Source organism: Strigops habroptila, chromosome 3 (genome assembly GCF_004027225.2).
Source record: "Strigops habroptila isolate Jane chromosome 3, bStrHab1.2.pri, whole genome shotgun sequence".
Taxonomy (NCBI): domain Eukaryota; kingdom Metazoa; phylum Chordata; class Aves; order Psittaciformes; family Psittacidae; genus Strigops; species Strigops habroptila.
Window position 1 is genome coordinate 78,985,979 of NC_044279.2, and position 26,100 is coordinate 79,012,078.

At 47.1% G+C, this 26,100-nt stretch overlaps 1 protein-coding gene across 1 annotated transcript; it reads right to left on the bottom strand.

Annotated features, from left to right (window-relative positions):
* Window positions 1-230: 230 nt before the first annotated feature.
* On the bottom strand, window positions 231-12,899 carry EMP1 (epithelial membrane protein 1). Its single transcript, XM_030478094.1, has 5 exons — window positions 12,751-12,899; window positions 1,968-2,084; window positions 1,316-1,418; window positions 1,070-1,210; window positions 231-449 (listed from the first exon to the last, which is right to left on the bottom strand). Exons 2-5 carry the CDS (start codon window positions 2,043-2,045, stop codon window positions 286-288), a joined length of 486 nt encoding a protein of 161 aa, XP_030333954.1. The 5' UTR covers window positions 2,046-2,084; window positions 12,751-12,899; the 3' UTR covers window positions 231-285.
* Between the last annotated feature and the right edge of the window lie 13,201 nt (window positions 12,900-26,100).

A 26,100-nucleotide genomic window follows, 5' to 3' on the forward strand; every position in this document is an offset into this window, starting at 1 on the left:
AGCTTTGTGAAGGTATGACAGGACTTTGCAAAAAAGAAGAGCTGTCTGGGTCACTTGCAGTTTTCTGGTGCAACAGCTCCAGGAGTGCTAGACCAGTTGGAGCTGTTTCTCCCTCTCTTTGGTGAAGGAGTTTCTGAGGATTCTAGCTTTGTTAGTGATTTTTCTGTGGTGGTGGCAGTGGTGATGATGGTGGCTGTTTCTGTCTATTGGCCCAACAGTTCTCTCAGCAGAGCAATTCTTCCCCATTCCCAGTAGCCAACCCTCTCCCTTGGACTCTCATCAGGCTTACTTTTTCCTAAGAACAAGGTAGAGGATGCCAATGACGAAACTGAAGCAAAAGCAGATCCAGGCCAATATGAAGCAGTAGCCATGGTGAGAATTTACGGACGCAAATATCTGGCCTGTGAACCGAGCTGTGTAAATGGAGACTGCAATGAGAATGCACAGCCCTGTGGGAAAGAAGAAGGAATACAGTTGGAAAACGTACAGAAACCAGCATTCCTGTAGGACCGCTGAAGTACTGTTGTCCCCTGAGATTGAAATGCATGTGTTGTGCCATAGGAGAGAGGGGCTGCTGCCCATTAGGCTTATTTATGGAGGATTTCTCTTGCAGATGTGATGACATAAGACACTCGGGGCTTGTTTAGTAAGTGCCATGGGAAATAAATCTTTATTAGGAGGAAATCAGTAACAAGATCTGCAGACAGTTTGGTCCTATGTGTTGAATCCCATAAGCAGTCGTTTCCTAACTCTTTAGTTCTCTGCCCCGTAAAAAATACTTGAACCTTTTTTGTTGTCTTTCAAAGGTATTTTGCAAAACCCACTGGGCTTTTCTAACGAAAATTGGGACATATTTTCATTACATACCATAAAACAAAAATAAAATAACCCAAACCCAACACTTTCCAATTCTTCAGTGCTTTGTTTTATCACAAAAATTGGGCCACTGTAAACATTCAGCTGGCTGACAACCTTCCCTGATGGCGATGTGTGGCAGACACATGCAGCTACTTGTGCTTGCAGAGGCTGCGGGATGCATGTGAAGCCACTGCAAGGCGTGCATACTTACAGCAAACCAGCATGATGGCTCCAGTGATGTAGAAACGTTTGCCTTTCTCCAGGGTGAACAGTTGAGCAATGAACACGACAAGCGCGATGACGGAGAAGATGATCGAGAGGATCATAAAGGCTTGCACAGTTCTGAGGGAAGCTGTAAACAAACACACAGGGAATAGATTTGAGAGGGTCAGGACTCAGCCTTGGCATTGTGCACCAAGGTCCTGCAATTCACCACTGCGACGGAGATGTAGCTTACCCTTATCCTCATTGCTGACTAGCAGCTGACTGCAGGTCTTGTTGCACAGTAGCCAGAGTCCAGATGAGGCTGTTTCGTAGCTGTAAGTACTCACCATCCAAACCTGAAACAGGATGAAAGAGTTGCATCAAGGGAGAGGGGAGCTTTCTTGCCCTTCTGGCCAGTTGTCACACTAAAGCGTAAGCGGCGCAAGAGTAGCCCAAGTGCCATGAGACAAGAGCTGAGCGGGTGGGACACGACGCATGCTTCTGAAACAGGAGGCACTTGGTCCAGGCAGAACACCCGGAAGCCTGTTCCCACGACCGCTCAGGTCAGCCTCTCCCCTTCGCCGTGCTAGCGGCAGAGGGCGCGGCGGGGCGAGCCAGCGCCGAGGGGGTGCGAGGGGTCCCCGAAACCCGCCCCGGCGCCGTGAGGGGGACCGCGGCCGCGCCGCCCCGCCGAGCCGCCAGGGGTCGCCCTCGCCCCGGGTTTACCCGGCGGCCATGGCGGTGTGGGGCTTGCTCCAGTTTGCTCGGGTTTCCCTCCGGAGCAGCGATGGGAGCAGCTTCGTGTTCAGTCGTGGCCGTGAGCAGGTGTCTCCCCCTAGAGACCTGAGCACCCAAGGGCTGGCTACTGCTGCTACAGGCTTGTCTCACCGGGGGTGTCTACTTACATTGGCAATGGTGGAGACGAAGAGCATGATGACAGTGGCGATGTGAACCACGAAGATACCAGCCAGTAGCACCAACATCTTGATCCCTTCTAGGTGGTGTCAGCGATACAGGGAGCTCTGGAGAGAACAAGAACAGAGGGAGGATGTGAAGGGAAAGGATGAATCAAATAACATTACTATAACCTTTATTTATACTATATAACTATATAACACTAGAAAACAGGTTGATCTTAAATCTATCCTGGAAGCAAAAACCTTTGTCAAAATCTGCAAGGGAGTTGCTCAAGAGGTTAAAGAAAGCCTGGAGGTAAAGAAACCAGTTTGGGAGGAGATGTAGAGCAGGGGTAGTTAGCTTAGGGGCATTTTAAAAATAACCTGAGTATATACACAGGTTGCTTAAATTGGTGTGTGGTTATGTAAAGTAAAAATGATACACTCCAGGCCTACATGCCAGGAAGAGGGGTTTTTGCTCACAGGATTCACAGAGATCAGGAAAGGTTTTCTCCTCCTGTTCTCCCTTTCTGTTCCGTGGTGCAGCCTCCTCCAGTTGGCCTGGGACACTGCTGGGTGGTGTGGAGTGGATGGCTGTGTGTTCCTGGGTGCATCAGGTGTTGAGCAGCGGTAGAGTGGCCTGGGGGTGCCCTTACTCAATGTGAAGAGGAGAATCACCAGAACATAAATGTCACTGAGGTGTTCTGGGGCAGAGGAAGATGCTTAGGTTTGCCATGAAAACTGCCTGTTTCCCTTTTAGAACTCGAGGTATGCAGATCACTTTATTACTGCAACAAGAGTCTCTTGTAACACAAGTTCTTCTTTGGTTTGTTTTGGGTTTTTGTTTTGTTTTCCCTCTCTACTCTGCAAGCTTTTACTTTTTGTAAGATTCCCTGTCATTGATGAACATGTAATTGGAAAGGGAGAGGAATATGCTTTGAATAGCTCTCATGACACTGTTCGTCAAGGCTGCCGACTTATCCCCTGAAAACACAAAGTACAAGGAACAAATCTAAGTTGTGAGACTGAGTTCACACAGAGTAAGTATGTTTTCCCTCCACCCAGGGGAGGCATTTCTTAGTAATCATGCAGTATAGCCATAGAAATCAGTCAGAAAAGTTTACTGGGTCCACTCTGTGGCCAGTGAAAGACTGCTTCCTAGAAAGTTTCAAAGGGCTGTGTTGCTTTCTCTTGGTAGTCTGGTACTGAAGAGCAGCATCAAGGATGTGATTAATGTTGGCTGTCAAGCTATTTTGGTCCAGGTGACTCAGGTAAGGTTTGTTGCTGTCACCGTTTGTATAGGGTGTGGTAACATTGTCATGGAACAATACAATTATACTTTCTGATGTCTTTCACACAAACTGTAATGAAAGGCTTTGTGAAGTCTCATAAATGTGGGGTTTTTTACTCAGTGACTTCACCTTCTCCACTCTTGTCTTTCCTCTCACTGTGGACATGTGTGGGAGTGTATTCCTGTAAAGTGCTGCAGCTATTCCTTGCACTGTGTTGGATATGTTTCCCAAACCACAGCGGGCAGACAGGCAGGCTTCTGCATCAGTGGGTCTTTGAAAGTTCAGCATTAGCTTGTGACCAGGAAGAATTCCTTGAGTTCAGGATCTCAAGGAGCCAACTCTGTTAGGTTAGTTCTCCCATATAAATGAAGCCATTCCTTAGGACAGATTAGGTTTGGTGACTGACTGGTCCTATCTACCCAGCAAGAACTTGTCTGCTGTGAGGTTTCCTTCATGTAGGAGAACTCTCTGGAGCTGTTTAGCCCTGGCTTGCTTGTCTACTTTGGGGTGTCCTAGCAAATTCCTCAAGTTCTAGGGCTTGATTTACCTGGATGGCCTGGTCTCTGTGCCCTCTCTTGTCTCGGTACCTCCCTTAGTGATGATCTTAGAGAAAGCACAGCCTTCTGAAAGAATTCCTCTCTGACTGTAGTGACAGTCATTTCTGAGTTCAGCATTGCTGAAATCCAGGTTCTCAATACTATATGCAGGCTACCACATGAACACACCTGACCTGAGAGTTAAAATCCTTCTTTCCATTGACTGTAAAAGGAATGAGGGTTTCAAAATGCTGGATAGCAACTGGTACGGATATCGCCACTGTCCCTGGAGCTGAGAAACTATTGCTGTTGCCATGACTAAGTGATATATCTGCAGCAGGTGCCTTGAATAGAGCTCCTAACTCAGATCTTCCCATACCTTTGACTACTTGTCATCCTTTTTTCTGATTACCTTGGTTCTTACACAAACTGTAACAAGTACTCTTACCACCAGTGTGTTGGGTATGTGTACACCAAATTGTGGCAAATTTGCCTGAAATTTGCCTTTGCTGAACAGTGGCTAAACTTTCTTCTTTCTTAGATGGATGCATTTTCCATGGTCTCTTTAAAAACTCATTTAGCAAGTTTCTTGCTGATTATTTTTGAGGACCTTCAAAAAAGCCCTGTTCTTGAAAGACTGAAAGTGTACTTTCATGACACCCTAAAGGACTACAGCAGTCCTTTTAAATGCATCTTCTGTTTGCTTTCAGAAATGAAAATGAGGGATAAATGTTACTTTTCAATGTAACCCTCCCCAAAAAAAAACCCACACCCAGAACTTTGACCAATATGCTAAGAAAAAACCCTAAATTCTCTATTTTCTTTGCTTTTCCTGCCCCGTTCTCACACTGCTTGAGAACACTGTTAGTTCAGGTGCTTTCAGTGCACCTCCTTCTTGAGAACGTCAGCACCTCTCCCTGAATGCACACTCTATCAAATGCAAACTCCCCCTGGGATATGTGCTCACAGGTTAGTTTTGATTCTTTGTGACTTAAAGCACAAGCCTCCCTCTCTATTTATTCTCTTTCCCCTTCCTTCATCTCCTCCTGCCTTTTAAATAAAACACTGGAGAACAATCCCAAAGGAGTACTGCGTGAACAGACGACATAGAAGTACAGTCATCTCTATTAATGATGGTACAGCATGGACTTTTCCCCCCTTAGACAGAGAAGTAGGCAGAGCACTGGCGACTGACAGGATGGCTTTCCATTTTTTAAGTGTGAGATATCTTTCTCTGCTAGAGGGTGGGGTCACATTGCTGGAACAATAGGACACAATTGCATGCAACTGCCTTTTCTTCCATTCCCCTACCTAAACTGCAGCTGGATTTGGACCTCCTCAGGCTCTTCTTGGCCTATGAGTCAGTCTTAGACTTCCTAGAGCTGCCAGTTTTTTCCAGTGACTCACCCCAAAGCTCCCCAAACCACAATTATTTAACCCTGCAAGTGTTCAGGACACTCTGTCAGTTTTAGGACTGCTTCTCAAGAACCAGTCAAGCCACGAGGTTGTGGATCCTGCACTGAGCCTCCTGACACATCTTCTAGAAGAGAGACCCAGCTAAGCCAAGAAAAAGAGAGCTGCGACATGAGAGTAGAATAACTACTGAGGTCGGACAGGCTAGTGGGGAAGAAGAAGTGAATGTCGTGCACCTGCTGAACAGCCTGCATTACTCAAGAGAAGATCTTGCACTGATGACAGCAGACTGAATTTCCTTTTCCTGGGATGATGGATGAGGAGAAATAACAAGCCACACCAACAGTAATCATGAATAACAGTCACCATAGCAGCCTTCAGCACAAAAAGACCTACAGATAAGCATGACAGACTCTTATCTGTGTTCTCTGACCATTCAAGAGTACACATACTGTAGAACAACACAGAGCTCTGCTGCACCCTAGTTCAAGTTCAAGCAAGCAAGTGCTATCCATTAAGAACAAAGACAAAGTCTTCTCATGCAGGCAAAGTGTAGCCACCCATATTCGCCCTCTATCTACTTAACTGTTTTGGATCCTTCTGTCTGGAAGGCAATCTGGAGAAGTGAGTCCTTGTCCTTGGTTCCCTACTTAGCAAAGCATCAGGATGGAATGCAGAGTGCCACTTGGAGATATGACAAAGGCCAACAGTATAGTTCCTCAAATATAGGGAGTGGGTTACTCAAGAGGGTAAACCAGATTAGGTAGTGGTCCTTTGCTTCTGGCAGAAAGTGCACTGCAGTGAAAGGAGTAGAGGGGATGTGTACAGGATGTTTCTGAAGGAATGATCAGGTTGTTTGGGGTGAAAAATCAGAGCACTCTCAGCTTAATCTGGAATATTTCAGATCTGAAGTGTTCCTAAGGGATGTAGTTCATCTGACTTCCATTCTCATTCTCTTCTCTGAACTGAGATTCCTGCTTGGGACTGCCTCTCACAGGGTGAGTTGGTGAGGCGTACTGTGAGAGGTGCTGGCTGAGGGGAAAACTCAGCCAATAGCCTATAGCAGCCTACAGTCTCCTGGAAGCAGAGGACATCTGAATCGTACTGCCTCTGAGCACCATGGTGACCTCTGACTCCTCTAAAACTCAGGTTTTCAGCTGAAGTCCCTTGGGTTGATACATTCAATTCCTCAACAAGGGAAAGATGGCATTTCAGGGAAAAAACAAATGAGTATGAGTCCTCCTTGTGCCCAGGGTCATTTTGCAGGATGCAAAGATGTGAAGATCTCTGTGACATTCTGGTAGCATGGTGACTTTGGACCCCTCACGTCATTACTAGAAAGTTCATGACAACTCTAAACAACCACAAGGAAGCATCTTTTTGCTTTCACCTTTGCTCTGTTTCTTAGTTTGGATCCAGCTGAATCCAAAGTCCTTGCTGACTCCAGACTGTTATAAACTACCGTATGCCAGCACTGCTGTTGGCAACCTGGTTTTGAAAGACTGGCCTGACACAATCTACAAGTTAGATGCCTTTTATGGGCATGTAGATGAGTAGGCTGGTGCCTCTGGAAAGAGATTTTGTTTGTATGTGTGGGAAAAGGGTTGAGAAGATGTGCGTGGGCACACAGAGACCTTTGGAGCCTCTGGTTTATGGCAATGAGAAGATTTTCTGCGTGCATGGGTAGTGGCTGTGGTGACCACATGGGGTACAGTTAGGCTGTAAATGTAGCAGAAGAATGTCAACCAAAAAGAAAGTGTAGAGCTGCCTGAGGGGCTGCAACTGAAAATAAGCTTAAGCAAATGGAAGATCTTGTTTTGTTCTTGGGAAGTATTTCCTGGTGGTATGGTCTCCAAGAGATCAGGGGAATTGCCTTCCCGGGGGAGTGGTAAAGCCCCAGCATGTGAATCATGTCTTGATTCACATTTCTTGACGGACCATACAAATTCCTCAAGAATCCACGCTTGGTAACAAACTTCCACTCACGAAGAGACGCAAGGGGGAGGCCACAAAAGATGACACACAAGGGTTTTCCAGCTCTCATGCTCATGATTCATGTGAGAGTGGGGAAATATCAGCTCCTAGGGCAGACAGTGAGAAACTGGCATTTTCTCCAGAAGAAACCACCCTCGAGCGCTCAGCCATGTGACAACATCAACTGAAACTCCAAAGCTCGCTTCATAGTAGGAAAGGGAAGAGACAACTGCCTGAGGCCTGGCAGGCAGCCATCAGCCGCTGCCGGAGGAAAACACTGTCACTCCTCACACTAGACACACCAAGGAAGGGCTGGGACTGATGGGCAGCAGGTGACAGAGAGGGGTGGGTAAGGGGACTTCAGAGCTAATGGAAGCACACGAGTGTTCCTCTGTGCCTTTGGAGGTGTGATGGGAAGCACCCTCACCCCTCAGTGCGAGGGTGGGTTAATTAGACACGGGAGTTGCTGGGACTTGCAGGGGTTCAGACAAGATGCTGAGATACAGGAGAAACGCTTGTGGGAGAACTGGCAGTCTGGGCGATGACATGGTGTGTGTAGGGGTGTGCATCTGCGGCTCTGCGTGGCTCCTGCTGTGAATGGGAGTGTGCATCCGCAGTTTGCCTGCGAGCAGAGCTGCACTGTGTATGTGCTCATGCGTGGCTTCCTCATGGGTGCACTTATCTATATGTGAACTTCAACACTGACAGTGCCCACGTGGGAGAAACCATCTGACAGCTCTAACAGGAAAGTTCAGGTTACAGTGTGGTGTGTGCAAAAAGTGCACAGATCATTTCTGGTGGGACTTCCTGCTTTTCCTCCCTGCAACAGCCTTTAGATAGAGGTAGAAGATCTGCAAAGCCCACATCAGCTGTGCTTTTGGCTGCATTTTTAAATTAAAACTGCAATTCTCTGATTCACATAGACAGTTTCATAAAGATCTTCCCTTTTTTTTTCAAGGGACTAACTCTGAAATGGCTCCTTATCAGATAGCATCCCTCTGTCTCAAGACTGCAAAACCTTTGAACACACCACTATGGACTGTGAGACACTGAAGTCAATGCAACTTAGGTATCTAAAGAGTCTGAGCTTTTAGGTCAGTCTGCCTCCAGGGTGTCCTTGTTCCTGCAATCCAGGTTAGAAAAGACTGTGCAGGATTAAATTGCAAAATTGTGTGATAGCTCCTTCTTTCAACCCACAGTGCTCAAGTGATGGACTGGGTGGAGCAGGAGTATGAGTATAAAGCAGAAGAGGATGCTGTGCAGCCTGGAGTTGGTGCTCTGTGAGGGGTGGGATAAAGGTGGTTATGAGGTAAAATGCCTCATCTGGTTTCAAGAGGGCTTCTTACACCTGTGATTAGTGGGCACTGGCAGAACAGTATAAGGGTCATTCTAGCTCATGTTGTTTGCAGAAATGTCTTTCCACGAGGCATCAAGAGCTCCTCTTGTTGGGGCACAACACACTGGCTGGGCTGCAACTGCTGGAGGCCAGCTAGCAGACAGGTTGTCTCAGCTGTCTGATCTGGCACAATAGCCACTGTGCCAGCCCAAGAGCGCAGCTTTGCTTCAGCAGTGGTCCACGTTCCTGGAGCTGACCTTCAGTAATCCCCTGACCAGCCTGCTCCTACCCCTGAGCATTTTGCAGCTCCTCTGTCTTGCTCCTATTGGTGCCACTGTCCTTTCTGGGGGTTGCTGGGGCCCATAGGGGAGATGTCTCTCTGGAATGAGAAGAATGTGGACTCTGGGCCCATTCGTGGCAGCTGCTTTCGCAACTCCCCTCCTTGAGTCCTGCGAGGGCAAAAGGGCAGCCAGGATTGCCCAGGATTTTCTCTAATCCAAATGTGTTGCCAGATGGTCCCATATAACAAGAGCTCAGCCTTCAGATGAGTTGCTGCTCACCTGCCATCAGCCACTCCAATGCTCATAAGTTTATTGCATTTCTCTGCATGGCTGGGGCTGACCTAGCCCAGGATCTGTCCCTGGGCTCCCATCATGGGTGTCTCTCCATGTCTGCGGTACAGACTGGTTTTCACAGGGGAAAGGAGATAGATCTTAATTATGAGCTTGGCAAAATCCCTTGGGCAACATGGGTTCTGGAGCTGAATTGTACTAGCCTCTCTCTCCCTACCATGACAGGGCACGGGCTATGTTTGGTCTTAGACAGCAGCTTCCACGTACTCTCTGCCCTGCTGCAGTTTGGGAGAAGGGTGTGTGGGGTTGCAAATCTTTCTGGTGTTTCCTTTTTTCAATGTCCAGCTGTTCTAACTAAGAAGGTACCTTGCAAAATTCTCCCAGTGGGGTTGGAAGAAATCATGCTCCAGATGGCAGCCCCAAGATGTGCTGCTTTGCTGCCCTCCTTGCAGCATGGCAGCAGAATGCAGATTTAAGAAAGGACCCACTCTAGCTTTCCCTCTAGGTAGTTTACATGGAGAACTGCTGCCAGACCCTGTGTCATGCTCTGAGTTGTCTGGGGGTGGACTGGCTCTGGCTGAGGATCTCTATAGTCACATTTGAGCTGGTGCTTCAGCAGGTCACTATTACAGCACTGTCGCTACCAGTTAGTTATCAGTCCTGGCAGGGGCTGTCAAAAGAGCAGGGCCATGGAGAGGAGCTTTGCCTCAGCAGAAAAGACCCATGAAATACGAAGCATCCATCTTCAGATGGGGAGATAGGAAATCCCCTTCCTTGCCCTCCCTTTTGGAGGTGTAAAAGAGCACCTCTGGTCTCTTACTTCTCCCCGCCTTGAAGGAAGGGTAAAGAAAACTCATCTTTTGGTCCTTTGTCATTGCTTTTTTTTTTTTTTTTTTTTTTTTTTTGCGGGAGAACAGGAGGAAGGAGGAGAATTGGGAGTGCCACACCCTGCAGCCTGCCCCGCGTCATGTTGGGTGACAGTGCTGTCACCTCCCTGCTGAAGAGCACAGGCACAAGAGCCCATTAAGATCAAAGGGGGCTATTAGTGCTATTTCTTGCCTTGTGGGACACTCTAGTGTCCAAGGGCAAATCCCAGCCCCCTATCAGCTGCCTTCCCCATCCCCATCGAGTGAAGCACTCTGAAGACAGCACCCGTCCAGCAGCCAAAGGGAACTGGGAGGGTAGGCAAGTGGAATGTGCTGTGGAAGGGGTGTCCGGCTTCCATATGGGATTGATGAGGCCTGTGAAGCCCCATGGGAGCTGGCAGGGCTAAAGAAGCAGGCTGTACCCACCACCCCTCCCACTTTTGTCAGGCTGAGTGCCATGTGCCAGCCTTACAGTGGAAGGATAATGAGAGAAGGATTAATGCTTGCAGCAAATCTCCGCCATCTCATTGTAAACAAGGCCCTGAGGTGAGTCTTTTAGCACAAACACACTGGCTGTTATCAGCAGATCTCCCGGGACTGTTTCAAAATACAACCTCTGTTCCACCCCAGGCCACCAAAGAGTAATTCCTCCATGCACTTGCATTGCTTGCGCACTGCACAATTCAAAGACCACTGGCTAGGCCAGCAGGGCCGGTTTTCCAAGCCCAGGGCTCTCTGTCCTCAGCAGAGTACTGCGGGGCACTAGCAGCTCTGCAGCTCTGAGGCGCCCACTCCAAAACCGGGTGTTTCTCCACAAGGTCCCAAGTCCCTCCTCCATTAATGTGTCCCTGGGGTGTGGTGTGACTCCATCTCTCTCTGATGTCTACCTCGGGGTGGCACGTGCCCGGCGTGGATGCCCTGCTCTCACACGAGGGTGAGCCTGGATGAATGGCTCAGGCTGCGTGCCTCGTGTTTGAATGGTTAGTCATAGCTGGAGGGAGCTTCCACGGGAGCCTACTGGGAGGAACTCCCTAGGTGGGTGTGCAGTGCCTTGCATGAACGAGCTGCATTTCAGGGTGTGCTTCCAGTGTTAGTGGTAGTAAGATGCCTCAGTTTTGATTCTTTTCCTAGGCTGATCCCCAAGGAAGCAAACAGAAATAAGCTGCCATTAAGGCTGCACTCTTTCAGTGCGCAGAGTCCCCAGGTTTGGCAGCTGTGTGAGGTGGGCTGGGTGGAGGCATTTGACTGACTTAAACCCCTCTTATCATAGCAACAATAGCTAACGGGCTCCAAGTTTTCCACTTTTCATACCCAGCTCACTCTTGTCTGTTTGCTCAGAAAAGAATCCCACTCTGTCCAGAAACGTCAAGTGGGCAGTTCCAGGGCAAAGCTATTCTCAGAGGTGCCTTGAGGAATTCAAAGCTTTTGAGTGAAAGTTGCTCTGTTGCCACAGCATTTTTTTCTTTAAATTTATTATTTAATTTTTCAAACTGATTTCATTGTTAACCATGTTAAATGACAACTTCCAAAACCACTTTCTACCCAGACTGATTGCTGTCTGCCCTGGTAACACTCCTTGCCTCAATCAGCTTCCCTACCACTCAAAACTGTCTATTTCTCAGGCAGGAGGCACCTCTGCATGACCAAGACACAAGCCAGAGAGGACTTGAAATGCACAAAATCCATCCTTCTGCCATAAGGTTAAGGCCAGCTCAGGTTCTTGGCCATTCATATAGTAACTGTCCCCAGCACCAGCCTTAGCCCCATTCCCGGCTGCACTGGGCTAAATACTGCTTCAACCTCTTTCAAACCCATGAAACTGTGCAGGGGCGGGCTGGGTTCCTCCAGCAGGAACCAAAGCCTGGTGCCAACAAACTGGCTTTCTTCAGTCCCTTTCTCAGACCTCAAAAATAGTTCAGATTTGACCACAGGATGCAAACCATAGCAGACATAGAGAACTGGTGAAGAAGAAGAGGGAGGGGGTGGTTGTTTGGAAAAAGGCAGGTGAATAGGGAAAATTGCCAGTCTGTGCAATCCTACACTTCCCATCAGCGCCTCCGCTCCCCAAATCCCACCATGCAGCCCGCGGTGCTCTTTGCAATTCTACCCTCTCCCTCCCTTCACCTCTCAGTGCTCCCCACTCCAGGGTCTGTGCTGCCAAGGAAGGCGTAGCATGCATTTCTGCCCATCATGTGGCTTTGCTGAAGAGCTGGGGCTTAGCTTCAGCTCAAGAGCTGGGACCCCAACAGAAAATGAGATGCCCTCCCATTGTACCCCAAAATCTGCAGCTTTGGGGCCTCTCAGACTTCATGTGGATTGGAATGATTTTTGCTTTAAAGTAAGTAAAGCTTGGCGATCTACAAATGGAGGGGAGGGAGACATGCAGAAAATTGCGAGTAAGAGCCAGAAACGCTGAACCAGCAGCCCTCATTTCAAGCAGGAGTTTTCCCACGTTTGTAAACAATGCTACTCCAAAAGCGCGGCAGCTCCTACGCCGGGGCTGGCCCAGGTTGGGCACCCTTTGCCTGCGCCCTGGCTGCACATGCCCCGGAGGTGAAAACATCAGTGCTGCCAGCGCTCTAGGGTTGCAATTAGGCGCCTAGCAGCATCACTTTGCCCCATAACGCAGCTGGATTTAAAAGCAGAAGCTGAAAGGTTAAGGTGCATCCCATTGCCAGCTCGTGTGCCAAGTTGAAGAGTTGTCGTGGAGTAGAGGAGAAAAGCAGGCAGGAGCTGCTGAGCGAGGGGAGCAGCCGCCGGGGAGGGAGAAAAGTTGCTGAGGCTTTTCGAGAGCAGCTCTTACCGTATGCGCTGGCACCTGTGGGAGCAGGAGCGTGCCGGGTTGCAGTGCTGATGTCCTGGAGCACGGAGCTGTAGTGAAGGGGAGTGACTTGGTGGTGGTTTAAGTTTCCTCCGGTGGTGTGGGAGGGTGGTGTCTTTCCCCTCTGTTTTAAAGGAGTTACTATGAATCAGTCTGCCTTTAAAGAGACGGAGAAGGAAGGGGGGGGGGGGGGGAAGAAAAATTAATGAGCTACGCCCTGCTTTGTTGGCAGGGAGTCAAGAGTCGCTGGGAGGAAACCAGCGAGTCAAAGGAATCTGTGCAGGGCTGCATCTGACTCAGTGTGCAGTACAGAGACCGCAGCCTGGAAAAACGACTGACGCTGATCCAGCTGAGTAATAGAGGCCCACAACAGCATCTGTTTATAAAACTGAACTTCTGGTTGTCATAAAAAAAAAAAAAGTATAGTTACAAATGTGGCAACGGGACTTCAACAATACAGTCACTCAAACAAACAGCTGGTTGGCAGGGGCCATCGATCATGAGGCTGGGTGAGTCACAGCATCCCCTCTCCATGCTGCATAGAGAGAAGTCACCAAGGCTGGCGGCACTGGGGAATGGAAATCGGACCTGTGGGGTTGGCATGGACAAGACTTTTGGGGATATACCCAGGAGCAGAGATGCTGAAGATTTAGCTCTGGTCTGGTGGTGATTCTGGAGCAAGTTGGCCAGATGGTGGTGGTTTGCTTCCATGGAAAGAGAGCAGGAAAGGAAGATGAAATAAGGAGTTTGTGATTCACAGTTTTCTGAGGTCAGCATTTCTTGTCATCTTAAAGAGCTCTAAAAATAGATCCTTGAAATTTGCAGAGAATTGGCTGGTGTAGTTGTCTCGTGGATGCTATGGGCAATATTGAGTGGGGATGTGCTTGAGATGTGGGTGAAGGGGGAAGAAGTTCATCAGAAAGCATTTTAGTTGTGATGCATATCGTGAAGAGTTGTTGATCTGCTACTGCAAGGAATCAAGCCTGCCTTTGCAGAGGCCCAGAAAGAGATAAGCAGATACTGATAAAATACGTGGTAAACAACACCTTTCCCACTTAAATGAGGAGGATGCTGGGTTGCCTTTATTTGAAAGACAAAGCTGATGCTCTTTGCAGTCTACAGCGATTAAAAGTCCTTGCTATTTTTCAGATTATTCTTTCTCTCTGGTATTATTGATATCTGCCTGGTCTAATTTTTAGACTATAGCAACCTGCTTGAAAACAGAGCTATGGGTAAAACAGCAGCAAAGATGACACATATGATGGGCAAAGACATTATACCCAGACAATCTCATGGGAATTTTGCCACTGATGGAAAACAGAGACAGATTTTTCTTCCCTGAGGATAGAATAAGCCTAAGTGTATTTAATACCTATAGGTTAGAATAGGTATTATTCTAACCAAGTGCTTCTTGGTGATTTACATGAATACAATATCCAGGGAAATAAAAATATATTTGCTTACCCTGCAGAAGGAGCTGGCATTTACATTGAGCTGCACTGTCTATTTGCCCTTCCCTGGTCCCCCAGCAGAGTTTATGGGAGTGAGGGATGCTCAGATGCACACAAAATACTGGAGTATGTGGTCTCAAAGCGGACTCGATGGACCAGAGTACAGCTGTGGTGAAGCATCCTTTGCTCCAGACCTGTTCAGAGGTGGCTGCCCACCTGCCAGAGAGCAGCTGCCTGAACACTTGGAGAATTCCTTATCCAAGATCCAGCAGCCCAAAACACCTGCATCTAAAACACTCTCACATGGGGCAACTAAAGGGGAGCCCCCTAAGAAGTTGGGTATGAAGTGACCCGTGACTGGCAAAGCATTATTTGTCCAGAGAGAGCAAACACATTTTGTATAAATTGCTCCCTAGCCTAGGAGACTGTGTCAGGCAATGGCCAACATCAGTTGCATTTCATGGAGGCAGCGGGGTTCTGCAGCATCAGCTTGCCCACAGGAGCGTTGCTTCCTAGCTCTCCATCTGGAAATGTTGGTGCCCAGCCAGCAGAATAAAGAAAAGCAACCAGACGGGCCACATAGGCTGCGACTGTAGTCCTGGAGGAGCACTGGTACCCTGCTAGCAACTGGCTTCATCCCTGTTGCTATACTTGCCAAGTCAGGTATGAGAGGGGATAACAGTGAGTGTCAAGTGAACAAAGGTGCAGATAGCTTCTCCTGTTCGGGAGCAATGCTGCATGTGGTTAAGACGATAGCTTAAGCAAGTGAAGGTAATACCTAATGTCAGGTTACCCCCCTAATGTCAGGGTACAATGAGGTCATGGGAGAGCTCAGCTTCCACTGAGCAGATTTCTAGCTCTTTGGGATATTTCCACCTTGCATCTGGACAAGAAGACAGGGTAGAAGTGAGAGAACTTCCTATCAATAGGTAAAGGTAGGAGAACATTTCATGTTGATAAGACTCATCATGTTTTCTGTAGCTGTTTGTCTGTGGATGAAGCGTTAGCTCACTAAGCCTTTGTGTGTGTGACAGAACCAGCTCTATCCACCCATCGAGAGAAGGGGCTGGTCTTTCTGCATGCCTCCAGCAACTTCTTCCTTTAGGGTGTGTGGTTTTCACAAGGCAGGTTGCAATAGAAAACTCATGACATGAAAAGTCTCATCATGGGATCAAATGTGTAAAGCATGCTGCCAGTTTGACATACTAAGGTCCTCACACCATAGTCCACAGTGTGCCCTGACCTAAGAATCATGCATTTCATAGGCTTTTCTGAATGCCAACAGCCAGGTCAAAGCCTTGAGGATTTAAGATGTGGAAATCTGGACTGGCATTTCCATGCGCAATGATAGGGGTGAAGCTTTCCCGTGTGTGCCATGCCTTTGCTGAAGTTTTTCCCAGACAAGTAGCTTGTGTCTGCTGTGTGTCTGCTGTATGTCTGCTTGTTTTGTCATGCCCCATATATTTGCAGACATCACTACTATGTGTGGACAGTACCCTTGGTGTAACAAGATGAGCATCCACAGTGACATTAGATAAGACAAACATCAAGCTTTTGCAAGCCCAGATCAAAGGAGGAATGGACCACAAGGAGTGGGAGATGGGGTGTGGACGTAGGGGTGGAGGAGGTATGGTCAAGCTTGGCTGAAAGCATCCAGAACATACCGTTTCTAGAGGGGGCAGGAGGGAGGGTAGGGGAAATAGGCCATGGTCTCTCTCCAGTTTCTTTCAATGCCAGAATCTACACTTGGAAGAGGTCTGCAGCTGAGGTCCCATGCTCTCTGGGATACTTTCAAGTACAAATTCAGCATTAATTCAACATATGCTATTTGGACATGCTTTTCTGGATAACTATCTGCAAACACACATTGCACATTTATACCCCCCAGTCTAAACAGCATGTCTTTCCACCTAACAATACTGAAAACGTTTCCTCTCTCTTATATGTGCTATTTACTCTGTGCAATATCCTGCTGGCTGGTTGCAGGACAAATGGAAGTGATATGCTTCACAGCGTTTGCTACTTCTTCGCTTGTCATGACATGGAGAAGGTGGAGTTGAGCCCAAGCTAATGTGTGGGTTAAAAAAATAGAAACCAGCAAATTTCATACTTCTCCGTAGTGATGTAGCTGATATGTTTGTGTGCGCATCCTGGGCTTATCCGTGTGATACAATAATTTGCAGAGCCATATGGTAAGTCTCAGAGCCATAAGATAAACTGCATTTGTCACTCATGAACGTGCAGGGCTTCAAATGGGAGCATTCATCCACCAGAGAGAAAAGGGCAGTGGTTTCCTTATTTATAGCTTCACCCAGTTCTGAGGAAGCAAATATTGGAAGTCACTGGTTTTGGTCATTTTTCTAATGTATCTTGTCATGGTCCTGTTCCTCCAAGGACTGCTAGAGTTCCAGTATTTAGGGAATCTGATGTTACAGGCTCAGTGGTACAAGAAAGAAGAGGATTGTGCAGTCAACACTGAACAGATGTAACTCTTCCCATTCACGGTCTTTATTTTGTTGGTGGGGGTTTTTTTTTGTTTCAGTTTTGTCTAGCCCAAGTACTTTGGTAAACTGTATGAAGAACAAAACCTACAGAAACATCTACATCTACATCTGATTTTTCAAAAAAACCTGCCAGACTGACTGATCTTTTGAAGTTGGATGATAGGTTCAGAGTTGAAAATGCCCTGGGTTTATAATCTTTGTGTAGGAATGGTTTGTCAAAAGCTTTTACAGCCAAGAACTGCAATAGTTTCTTCCAGGACTTAAGCATTATGAGTGGGGTCTATGCCAGAATGCATTCCCCACATCCCACTTACCACATCTGGGAAGCCCCAAAACATTCCTTGTTTCTTAACAGGAATAAAAGAATAATATGGGCATGAGATAAGGAGACCATTCCTACCATAATTTGCATAGTGATTAGAATTTAGTTTTGTCCTACCGTGTGAAAAGGACCATATACTTCAATCTTATGTTGGAAAGGGAGATGAAGATGGATTATGATTCCTCTGTGCAGTGGGTGGACTGGCACCTCATGCTGTCGTAGAGTACTGACATTGATGTTGTGGTCTCTGCAGCAGATTTGGAGATTCTGCCAGACTGGGTAAATGGCAATCAATTAGCAACTGGCCAAGGGGTTTGGACTAGTTCTCAGGGGGCCAGTTAGACAAGAAGTGCCTTGCCATTCCAGGCACTGTTGAGTGGGCTGAATGTGATCCTCAGGCCGAGGTTCTGAACACCCGGAGGAGGCAGCATGAACTGACTGGTGCTGGGAATAAATACCTGATCCTGGGAAACATATGAAACCTATGAGAACATAACTTTCTTCCACGCTCTGGAGCAAAAGAAGGTGTGTCGAGATGAGAGCCATCTGAAATGAGGTGGTCAAACTGAAACAAGGGAAGTTCAGGTTAGATATTAGGAAGAAGTTCTTTACTGTGAGGGTGGTGAGGCACTGGAACAGGTTGCCCAGAGAAGTGGTAAATGCTCCATCCCTGGCAGTCTTCAAGTCCAGGTTGGACAGAGCCCTGGGTGACATGGTCTAGCGTGAGGCGTCCCTGCCCATGGCAGGGGGATTGTAACAGAATGATCTTAAGGTCCTTTCCAACCCTAACCATTCTATTATTTCTATGATTTCTACAATTTTACTGGTCTTTCCCTATTTTTATGAGAGGGGAAACCACTCCACATCTCATTTTCCCTTACTTTAACCTCTACCTCTATCTCTTCCTTTTTTTTTTTTCCATTGGAAACAGTCCAAATGAAGACATTTGCTTGTAACAAGCCAGTGTTACCTCTGCCCTGGCAGACCCATCTGAGCTGTCACTTTGCCCAAGCACCTCTCTCATTCCACATCAAAGAGGCCGTGGCTGGTGCTATTCTCCACGTGCACCTGAAGGCCTCTGTCACCCATTCTGGCAGCCAAGGGGGTCTTCTTTATTGGTTTCTCCTGCTCCCGGCTCATTTCTACCTCTGCCTTCTGTGGGTGCTGTATTGTGCAGTATATGCTACCAATTGCTTCACCGACAGGTTTTACCACTTTAGTGAAGGAAAAAAAACCCTGCAACCACCAAGAAATGGCATGAGTTGACAGTGCCTTATTATTGTCCTTTCATTCAGTGCTGACAAAGGGAATTAGCAGCATGACCATCCTGCAGCCTGGACTGCAACTGTGTCATTGGCTGTAGAAATGGACCTTGGCTAAGAGGCCAAGGCAAGGGCAAGTGCCATTTGTGCTGTGTTTGAGGTTTAATAATGGGACATTTTTCTATTTACCTGGTGCTCCCACGGGCTGTTTCCATGCATTAGCTCTACTCAAGATTTTCTGGACTTCTTAGAGCAGATGTTGGTGTCCTCAGAAAGTTGTAGGATCTCCCTCTGCAGCCAGAGGTAAGGTTTGGAGGGTGCGTGAAGGCCAGCTGTACTTGCTTCTCACTTTCTGCAATATCTTGCTTTTTTTTAATCCTAGGATGCATTTATTTAAGTAACATTGTAATGTCACAGACTCTACATGTATGCAGGAAAGGAGAGTGCTAGCCCAGGAAAATAAATGGTGGAGACTGCAAGGGACCTGGTGTATGAACAAACCATGCAGGCAGATGGTTTTCAGCAACTAAGCTGAAAGAAAAGCTCAGGGAAGACTTGCTAGGGAGGGCAGTGGTACCTGTAAGTGGAAGGATTGGTGGGAGCGGAAAAGCACCATTGTGAGAAGGAAGGAGAAAGAAAACAGGGGCGTGTAGCTGAGGTGGAAAGACAGGCTGGGCATTGGAAGGGTCAGGGCAGGGCAGAGAGGGCTGAACACCATGGGTGTTGCAGCCAATAGGAAAAGCACCTCTTCGCTCCAAGTCCCTGAGCAAAGTGCAGAGCGCTCTTAGGAGGCTGGGAAGTCCTTTCCCTCCTGTTGCTGTTTTATGGCAGAAGGGAGAAGTCAATCTCTAGGTTTGCTTTTTTATTCTCTGACAGAGGGAAATGATTCCTTTGGCGACAGAGGCATGGTTCCCTTCTGAATGAGGAAGCATTTACACATGTCACACTATGGGCCAGCCTCTGAGTTTACTTGCAGCAGCGCAGAACTGGAACAACTTGCATCGACTTCATAGCAGTCTTTCTCATTTTGAATCAGTGGCTGAAGCAGTGCTATCATGTCAGGAAACTGGTGGTAAAGAGAGAATTTGTGAGGGGGAAAACCTACAAGCACAGAGACTGAGCACTGAAGTAATCTCTCTCTCCTTTCTTGCTACCTGCTCGCCTGCTTCTTGTCAGCTGTCCATTGGTCTTCTGAGAAGGAACATAAATTATGCTTTGCTTCCCCTCATACACACACATTCCCTTTCTGTGCCTTATGCATTCACAAACACAAACATTTTCATGACTCCATTCCTTCTCCTTTTGTAATCTACAGTCACCACTTTTATGGCTCCCTTGTGTTTGAGGCAGGATATGGGCAGGGAATAGTAACACAAGATTCAAACTGGAAAAATGCAAACCTATTATCTGGGGGAAAATAAACCCAAAGTTAGATGTTGAGAGGGCGGGAGCCTTTGGAGCTTGTGAAAGAAATAAAGCTGGAAGCGACTTAACAAGGACAGCAGGCAGAGAGCTGGAAAAGAGCTTGCAATGTGATAAAGCACTTAGAAGGAGAGAACGCAGCCAATGTCATTTAGAGCTCTTCAGATGCCGATGTCCCTCTTGCATCCACAAATCTCAGAGCCATATTTCACCCCTGAGTGGTCCTATCAGTGACAATGACAGCAAAAGCTGAAGATTCTCACTGTTGAGAGGATTTGCCTCAAATCCTATGGCAAGGAATCACTCTAGTGTAGTCCAAGCAGTGCTGTGGGACTGAGGAATTGCCTGGCTGGTCTGTGGTGCCTTCATACTAGTCAGAGACATCATGTCCCTGTGCAATTCTATGCTGGGAGTGTGTGGGAAGACATGGGCTAGACAAGGAGGAGGAGCATTTACCACATTGCCTGGCTCTGGCAATGATAAGATGATAGCACGAAGAAGAAAAAGCCTGGGTTTTTTGACTTCAAGTGTGCTTATAAAGGGTGATGCTTTGTGAGATGTGGAACAAAAATCAGCAAGATGTCTCAATGGCACAAAATTATTGCTTGAATTTGATACGTGTGCCTGGGCACTGCCAGCCCTGTGAGATATGTGGTCAACCAGAGAAAAATGAGAATGAATGAACTGAAGCAAAGGACATGGCAGACTGGTTGAGAGTACTCCCAGGTGAAGAATAAGGACTCTTGGAGGTGAACTGAAGAAATGCTTAGGCTGTGGTTATTTGAGGGGGATTTTGAACCTTAGACTGAAGCTTAAGGATAAGCCCAAAGCTGTAGGTACTGCCTTGCTGGGAACAAATGTTATGTCTCATGTGACATGCAAGAGTGTGGGTCTACTTTATAATATTGGTCCACATTGGACTAGAGGGTGAAACTGAGCAAAATGAGGCACAGGCTGAATAACCTGCAACAATAGCTTTGTGGTGGCGCTGTTTGGTATGAATGATGAGTTTACTAGGTCAAGGTGAAACACAGAGGAGCAAGGGGTACCATCATCTTCATCACTTCCAGAAGAACAGGGCAAAAGCCTTCAGAGTGCAGGGTCTGATCCTCTCCACAGTGCTGCTGTGCTGTGCTGCACACAGAGCAATGTGCAGGCAGGGTGATAGGCCACTCTGACTTCCCATTTCTATTACCATGGCTAAAGAGTCAGCGAGCCATGTGTTAGGAACTCCTATGTGGTACTTGAGTTACATCTCATATAGCTGGTTATACTCCTTAAGTTGGTGATGTTTTCTGGGTGTGATGGGGAAAGATGCCCTTCTGCCTCATGGACCACTTGCAGAGCAGCTATTCCCACCAGGCATCACCAGCAACTCCATCTGGCTGGCTGCAGAGTGCTTTTCTCTATAAGAGAAGTGGTCAGGGTGGAGGGGAAGGGAGGTACTGATCTCCTTTGAACCCTCCAAGTTTCACGGCAAGGATGGGCTCCGTGTGACTCAGCAGCAGTGGTGCAGCCGGGTAGACGAGCTCTGATCAGGCAATGAACACTTGTGGGCTGCACTGCTGTTTATGGAAGTTCCTTCTGCTGGCTTCCATGTGGTTATTCCAGTCCAGTGTTGTGACCTTCATGGTTCAATGTCGAGGTGATATCCATGCCATTGGCCAAAGAGTAGGCATGACGGAACTCTGGAAGTTAACAGAGACTTCTGCATGTCACACCTACCAAAATAAACGATTGCAGAGTGAAAGCAGGATGAAAAATGGAAGCTGCAAAGTCTTTGGTAACTGATGTGTGTCTACAGCCTTCATCTTTGCTGAAAACTGATCCTTCCCAATACCCAAGCAACTACTGGTTGCCCTTTCTCCCTTTGCTAGCTGGCAGCTGAGTCTGTCGCAGCAGCAGCTGATGCTGCTCACCAGCGTGCCTCACTGGGTGTGCACTGTGTTCTTCCCAAAATGCCTGGAGAGAGCTGTGGATCTGAGAGGCACCGAGTCACAGGTCTGTGGGGGCTTCTCCCCCCAGGAGAGCAGTCTCTGAAGGCAAGCTGCTGCTCAGCTGGTGCCTTGCTGGGTACCAGGTGCTATTTGTAAAGCTGAGGTCTTAATACAAGGGCAGCTCTTCTTGTCACTGTGATTTAAAAATCCTTTTGCCGTCTAGGGAAATGTCAGCAGGCAGAAACAAGTAATGGGAGGGTTTGACCCAGACACAAAGAAGCTGTTGTTTTCTGCCTGTCCTGGCTGTCAGTGGTGTTGGGTTGCTCAACGCTGCTCAGGAAAACAGCTCTGGAATTTCTCTGCCTTCCATGAAGGATGAAGACATGCGAAGTGAAATGCCTCTGCCTGAATAAACACCTGCCAGGCTGTCATGGGAAGAGCTGGGATGCTGAAATGCAACAGGGTGAGGACTGGCACCAGGCCCAAACTGGGAGTTGAGGAGAATCCTCTGGCAAACCTGACATCTTGTTTTTGATTCCTTGGTTCCCACCTGCATGTGTAATTGATACCCAGGTGGTGGAGTGACTAAACTTGCCCGCTGTTGCTGCTGCTGCTGCTGGGTTTCAGCTGCACCGAGCAGTGGGCAGGAATAGAGGGGAGGGGATGGGTGTGAGAGAAATTCCTGTCTCAAGAACCACAGAAGCATTTTCATGCCTGGGATACTTTCCTATTTGCTTTCCCCCAAGGTGGCCCCTCTCACCTTGGAGACAGTGTGGCACCTGAAACCATGGTCCACATGATCATGAGCCCATTTACAGCTGCAGAGCAGAAGACATATTTTGCAGGTCAGAATGCCAGTTGGGAGGGTCCGAGGGGCTGGATGTGGAGGAGCTGGGGTGTATCAGAAGAAGATATAAGGGTGACATCCTGACTCAGAGAGCCTGTGTTCTGGCAGAGGAGAGCGGAGGATGTGCTGTGCCCACACTTGGCCCACTGATCTGTTTTCTGATCCATCCCACTATTGATGGATGGCTCAAGGAGAATCCTTCTGTGTGCAGACTTGTTCACAGCTGGTGGAAACTTGCCCAAGGCATCTTTGCCTGCCATCACAACCCCATAGAGAAAGGAAAGGGACATATCAAGAATGATCCAAATCAAGGGAGGGGAGGAGTTGCAGTGGGATGGTACAGATCTGCACCTTACCCTCCACTCGTATGAAGAGCCCCATCCTTTCCCATGCAGTAACTGTTTTTCCTACGCAGCCCTCACATCTCCTGGAACTCGATAGCACAGAAACCAACAAGCATTTGTGTCCAGTTTCTTCCATCCTGGATTTGCTATACTTAATTAAGGTCCAGGCCATTAAAGCAATTATGTCTAGTTATCACAGAGAGGGTCCTCACATACCTGCTGTCTGAGCACACTGCATCTGTAAAAGGCTGGTGCCAGGCACTCCTATGTGCTGGACCACTCTCAAAGACGAGCCCTGGTTGTGGAGAGCTCTGCCAAATGGGATCATAAGTAAGAAAACAAGCGTCAACCTGAGCACTTCAAATGGTCAGTCTCGACAAAGAGCTCATCAGAAGGACCTCACAGGGCTCTGTGCTAACACTGGTGCTATTCAGCACACTTGTTATGATCTGGAAAGGAACGTGAACAGCAAGTTAACAGTTTACTTGTGGCCTACAATTATTCCAGAGAAGCAATATAAAGCTGGCTGCAAAGGATTGCAGAAGATCTCCAGGCACTGAGTGGCTGGGCACTCTGTGGCAGGTGAAATTCAGTGGCAGCAAATGCAAGGGAATTCCACAAGGAAGAAAACAGCTTGGCTCTACAGATACACTGAATGGCTCTAAAAGTCAGCTGCTGCCAGCAGAGAAAGAGATCTTAGATTCATTGCAGACAGCCTGCTGAAAACACTCTCTCAAGGCTCTGTAGAGGTTAAAAAGCCAAACTGAAATGTTAGGAATGAGTACAGAAGAAACAAAGAACATGATTACGCTTCTGTGTACTTCATGATCTGCTGAAAGTTTGAAAGTTGTGAGTGCTTCTGGTTACTCCTTTGAAGAGCATAGAGAAACACTAGTAAGAATAGAGAGGACATCAACAGTGATCTGAAGTAGGAGATAATTTCTGGACAAGCACAGATTGCTAATCTTGGAAAAGAGATAACTCAAAGGGAATAAAAAATGGTATGGAGAATATCAACAGAGAACTAACATTCATGCAGCCCCATATCACAGAAACTAATGGCACCTGATAAAATGGTTAGGCAACAGGTTTAAAACAAACAAGCTATGGACTTTTCCACGTAGGCCTCAAGGAATAATGGAACTCATTCCCATAGACTGAATGTGGAAGACAATGCATGAATGGGCTGGGCACACCTATGCAGCATATTTCCTTTGGTGACTGCTGAATGAAGTAGTACAGATGCTACCTTTGCATCAGAAGTGTCTTAAACAGCAGACTGATGGCGGGTGAGCAAGTGTATTGGGATGTACTTAATGTTTCCTCTGTTTCTTACTCTTCTTTCCTTAATACCTTGTGACTGCTAGACAAGAGATACTGGTTCTTCAGCCTGGGCTTGTAAAGGTCATCTTACAGTTTTAGCAAAACCTTTTTCTTTTTTTCTTAGGTCATTTCCCAAATTAATATCTGACAGCTGGTGGGGTATTACAGGAGAAGTGGAAAGTGAACCAAGGAGCTGCAGAAGACGACGAACTTCCAGATGGAGAGCTTATGGACATTCCTAATGTTCTTTGCACTGGTGTGTTAGGCCATGCCCTAAACCAGAAATAGGGACTTTTTAGTGAAAGCAGGCAAATATTGTGGTCACGTTTTTAAAATGAGAGAAGCATTGCTTCCCCTATTAGCTTTGCCAGGACAGTAGATGTCCTTATACATTTAGGAGACAGAAGAAAGACATAGTCTTCTCTTGCTGGATGAGCAGTAAATACGCTCTGGCTGTCTGATCCAAACAATTACACCGGTCCAAGAAGGAAATGCCGAGTTCTCTATCAGCAATGAAATTTGGATTCTGTATATTTGCAATCCTGAGTTTTGCAGAAATAACTGGGTAAAATTTGTCCCCAGGGTCTCTGGTCTTTCCAGCTTGCACAGATTCATTGCTTGGGGCTGAATTTCAATTGAGGAGAATAGTTTTGCATTAATAAGCTGGAAGGAAGTATAAACTGTCCAAAGACAATCTTTGCAGAGGAAAAGATAACTAGCTACAAGTCCAGGACTGTGGGGTGATGGTAAGAGAAACGTGTTGGCTGTGGCTTAGCACAGTTTCAAACATCAAGCAGCACTGGCCGTAGCCTCTCTGGGAGTGTTTCACAAAGGAAGACCATGTCACAGCTGTGGGAGGGAGACAATATACTTTCTGCAAACAAAACTGCATTTTGGTTTATTTGTCCCTTTCCATTTCAAATGCCTTGATTGCTGATGTCTGCCGTGTCATTTGGTGACCAGCATCTACTCAGAGACTACAGCTTTTAGGATGATATGTGTCCTGAACCATTTCAGCTGTGGTTCTGCTTTTTTCTTTCCTGTTCTGTTCTGCCCAGTTTCTGACTCCACCTTCTCCTCTTGCCCACCCTCCTCAGTAGACAATGTTTTTCCATTTAATTTTATGAGACAAATGCAAGGCATTCTCATCCCTTCCCCCAGGCCTGGAGAAGAAAAGCCCACATCTGGAAGCCATTCACAGCTGCAAGATCTCTTCTGACATTCCTTGCTTTGAAATCCAACCCAGGTAACCTTCTGTCTAAATACTCTGCAGAAAGGAGCTTTGTGAGGAGAGTCTGTGAAGAAGCCTGTGATCCCTACATCCTTTTGCAAGTGCCAGACTTCGAGATTACAAACTTTCTTCCTCACAAGGCTATTATTATTTGAGTTTAGGGCTTCGTAGTTTTGAGGTCGCCAAATATCCACTTTGAAAGCAATTCAGAAAGGGAACCTTATTCTTCTGGGGTGTGAAACATACCCAGCAGCAGTTAAATTAAGCTGTCTGAAGCATTTTTTTTCCGGTTCCAACTTCCACAACTGATTTTGTCCAAATGGTCCAAGCTTCAGATTTCTTGCATCCTCCTTGCCCACATAGAGTAAATTGCTGTAATCTGACCCCTTCTTGCCAGGAAGGTGGATAATTTGTAATAACATTTTAAATACCTTGGAACAGAGACTTACTTGTTATCTCTGTGTTTGCTTAGCCTGTATATGCTTTCATCTATGACTGCATTGCTGCATGCTTTACAATGCTAGCAACCACACTCATCATTGTCGTAAATGCCCCCGTCATGACTAGTAAGACAAAGATAATTGATCTGGTATTTAAAGCCTGGCACAGAGGAAGCAGGTGTGTCTTTTCCCTGCAAAAAATAAAAAAACCAAAACAAAACCCAAATAAATAAAATAAGGGGCTTGTCC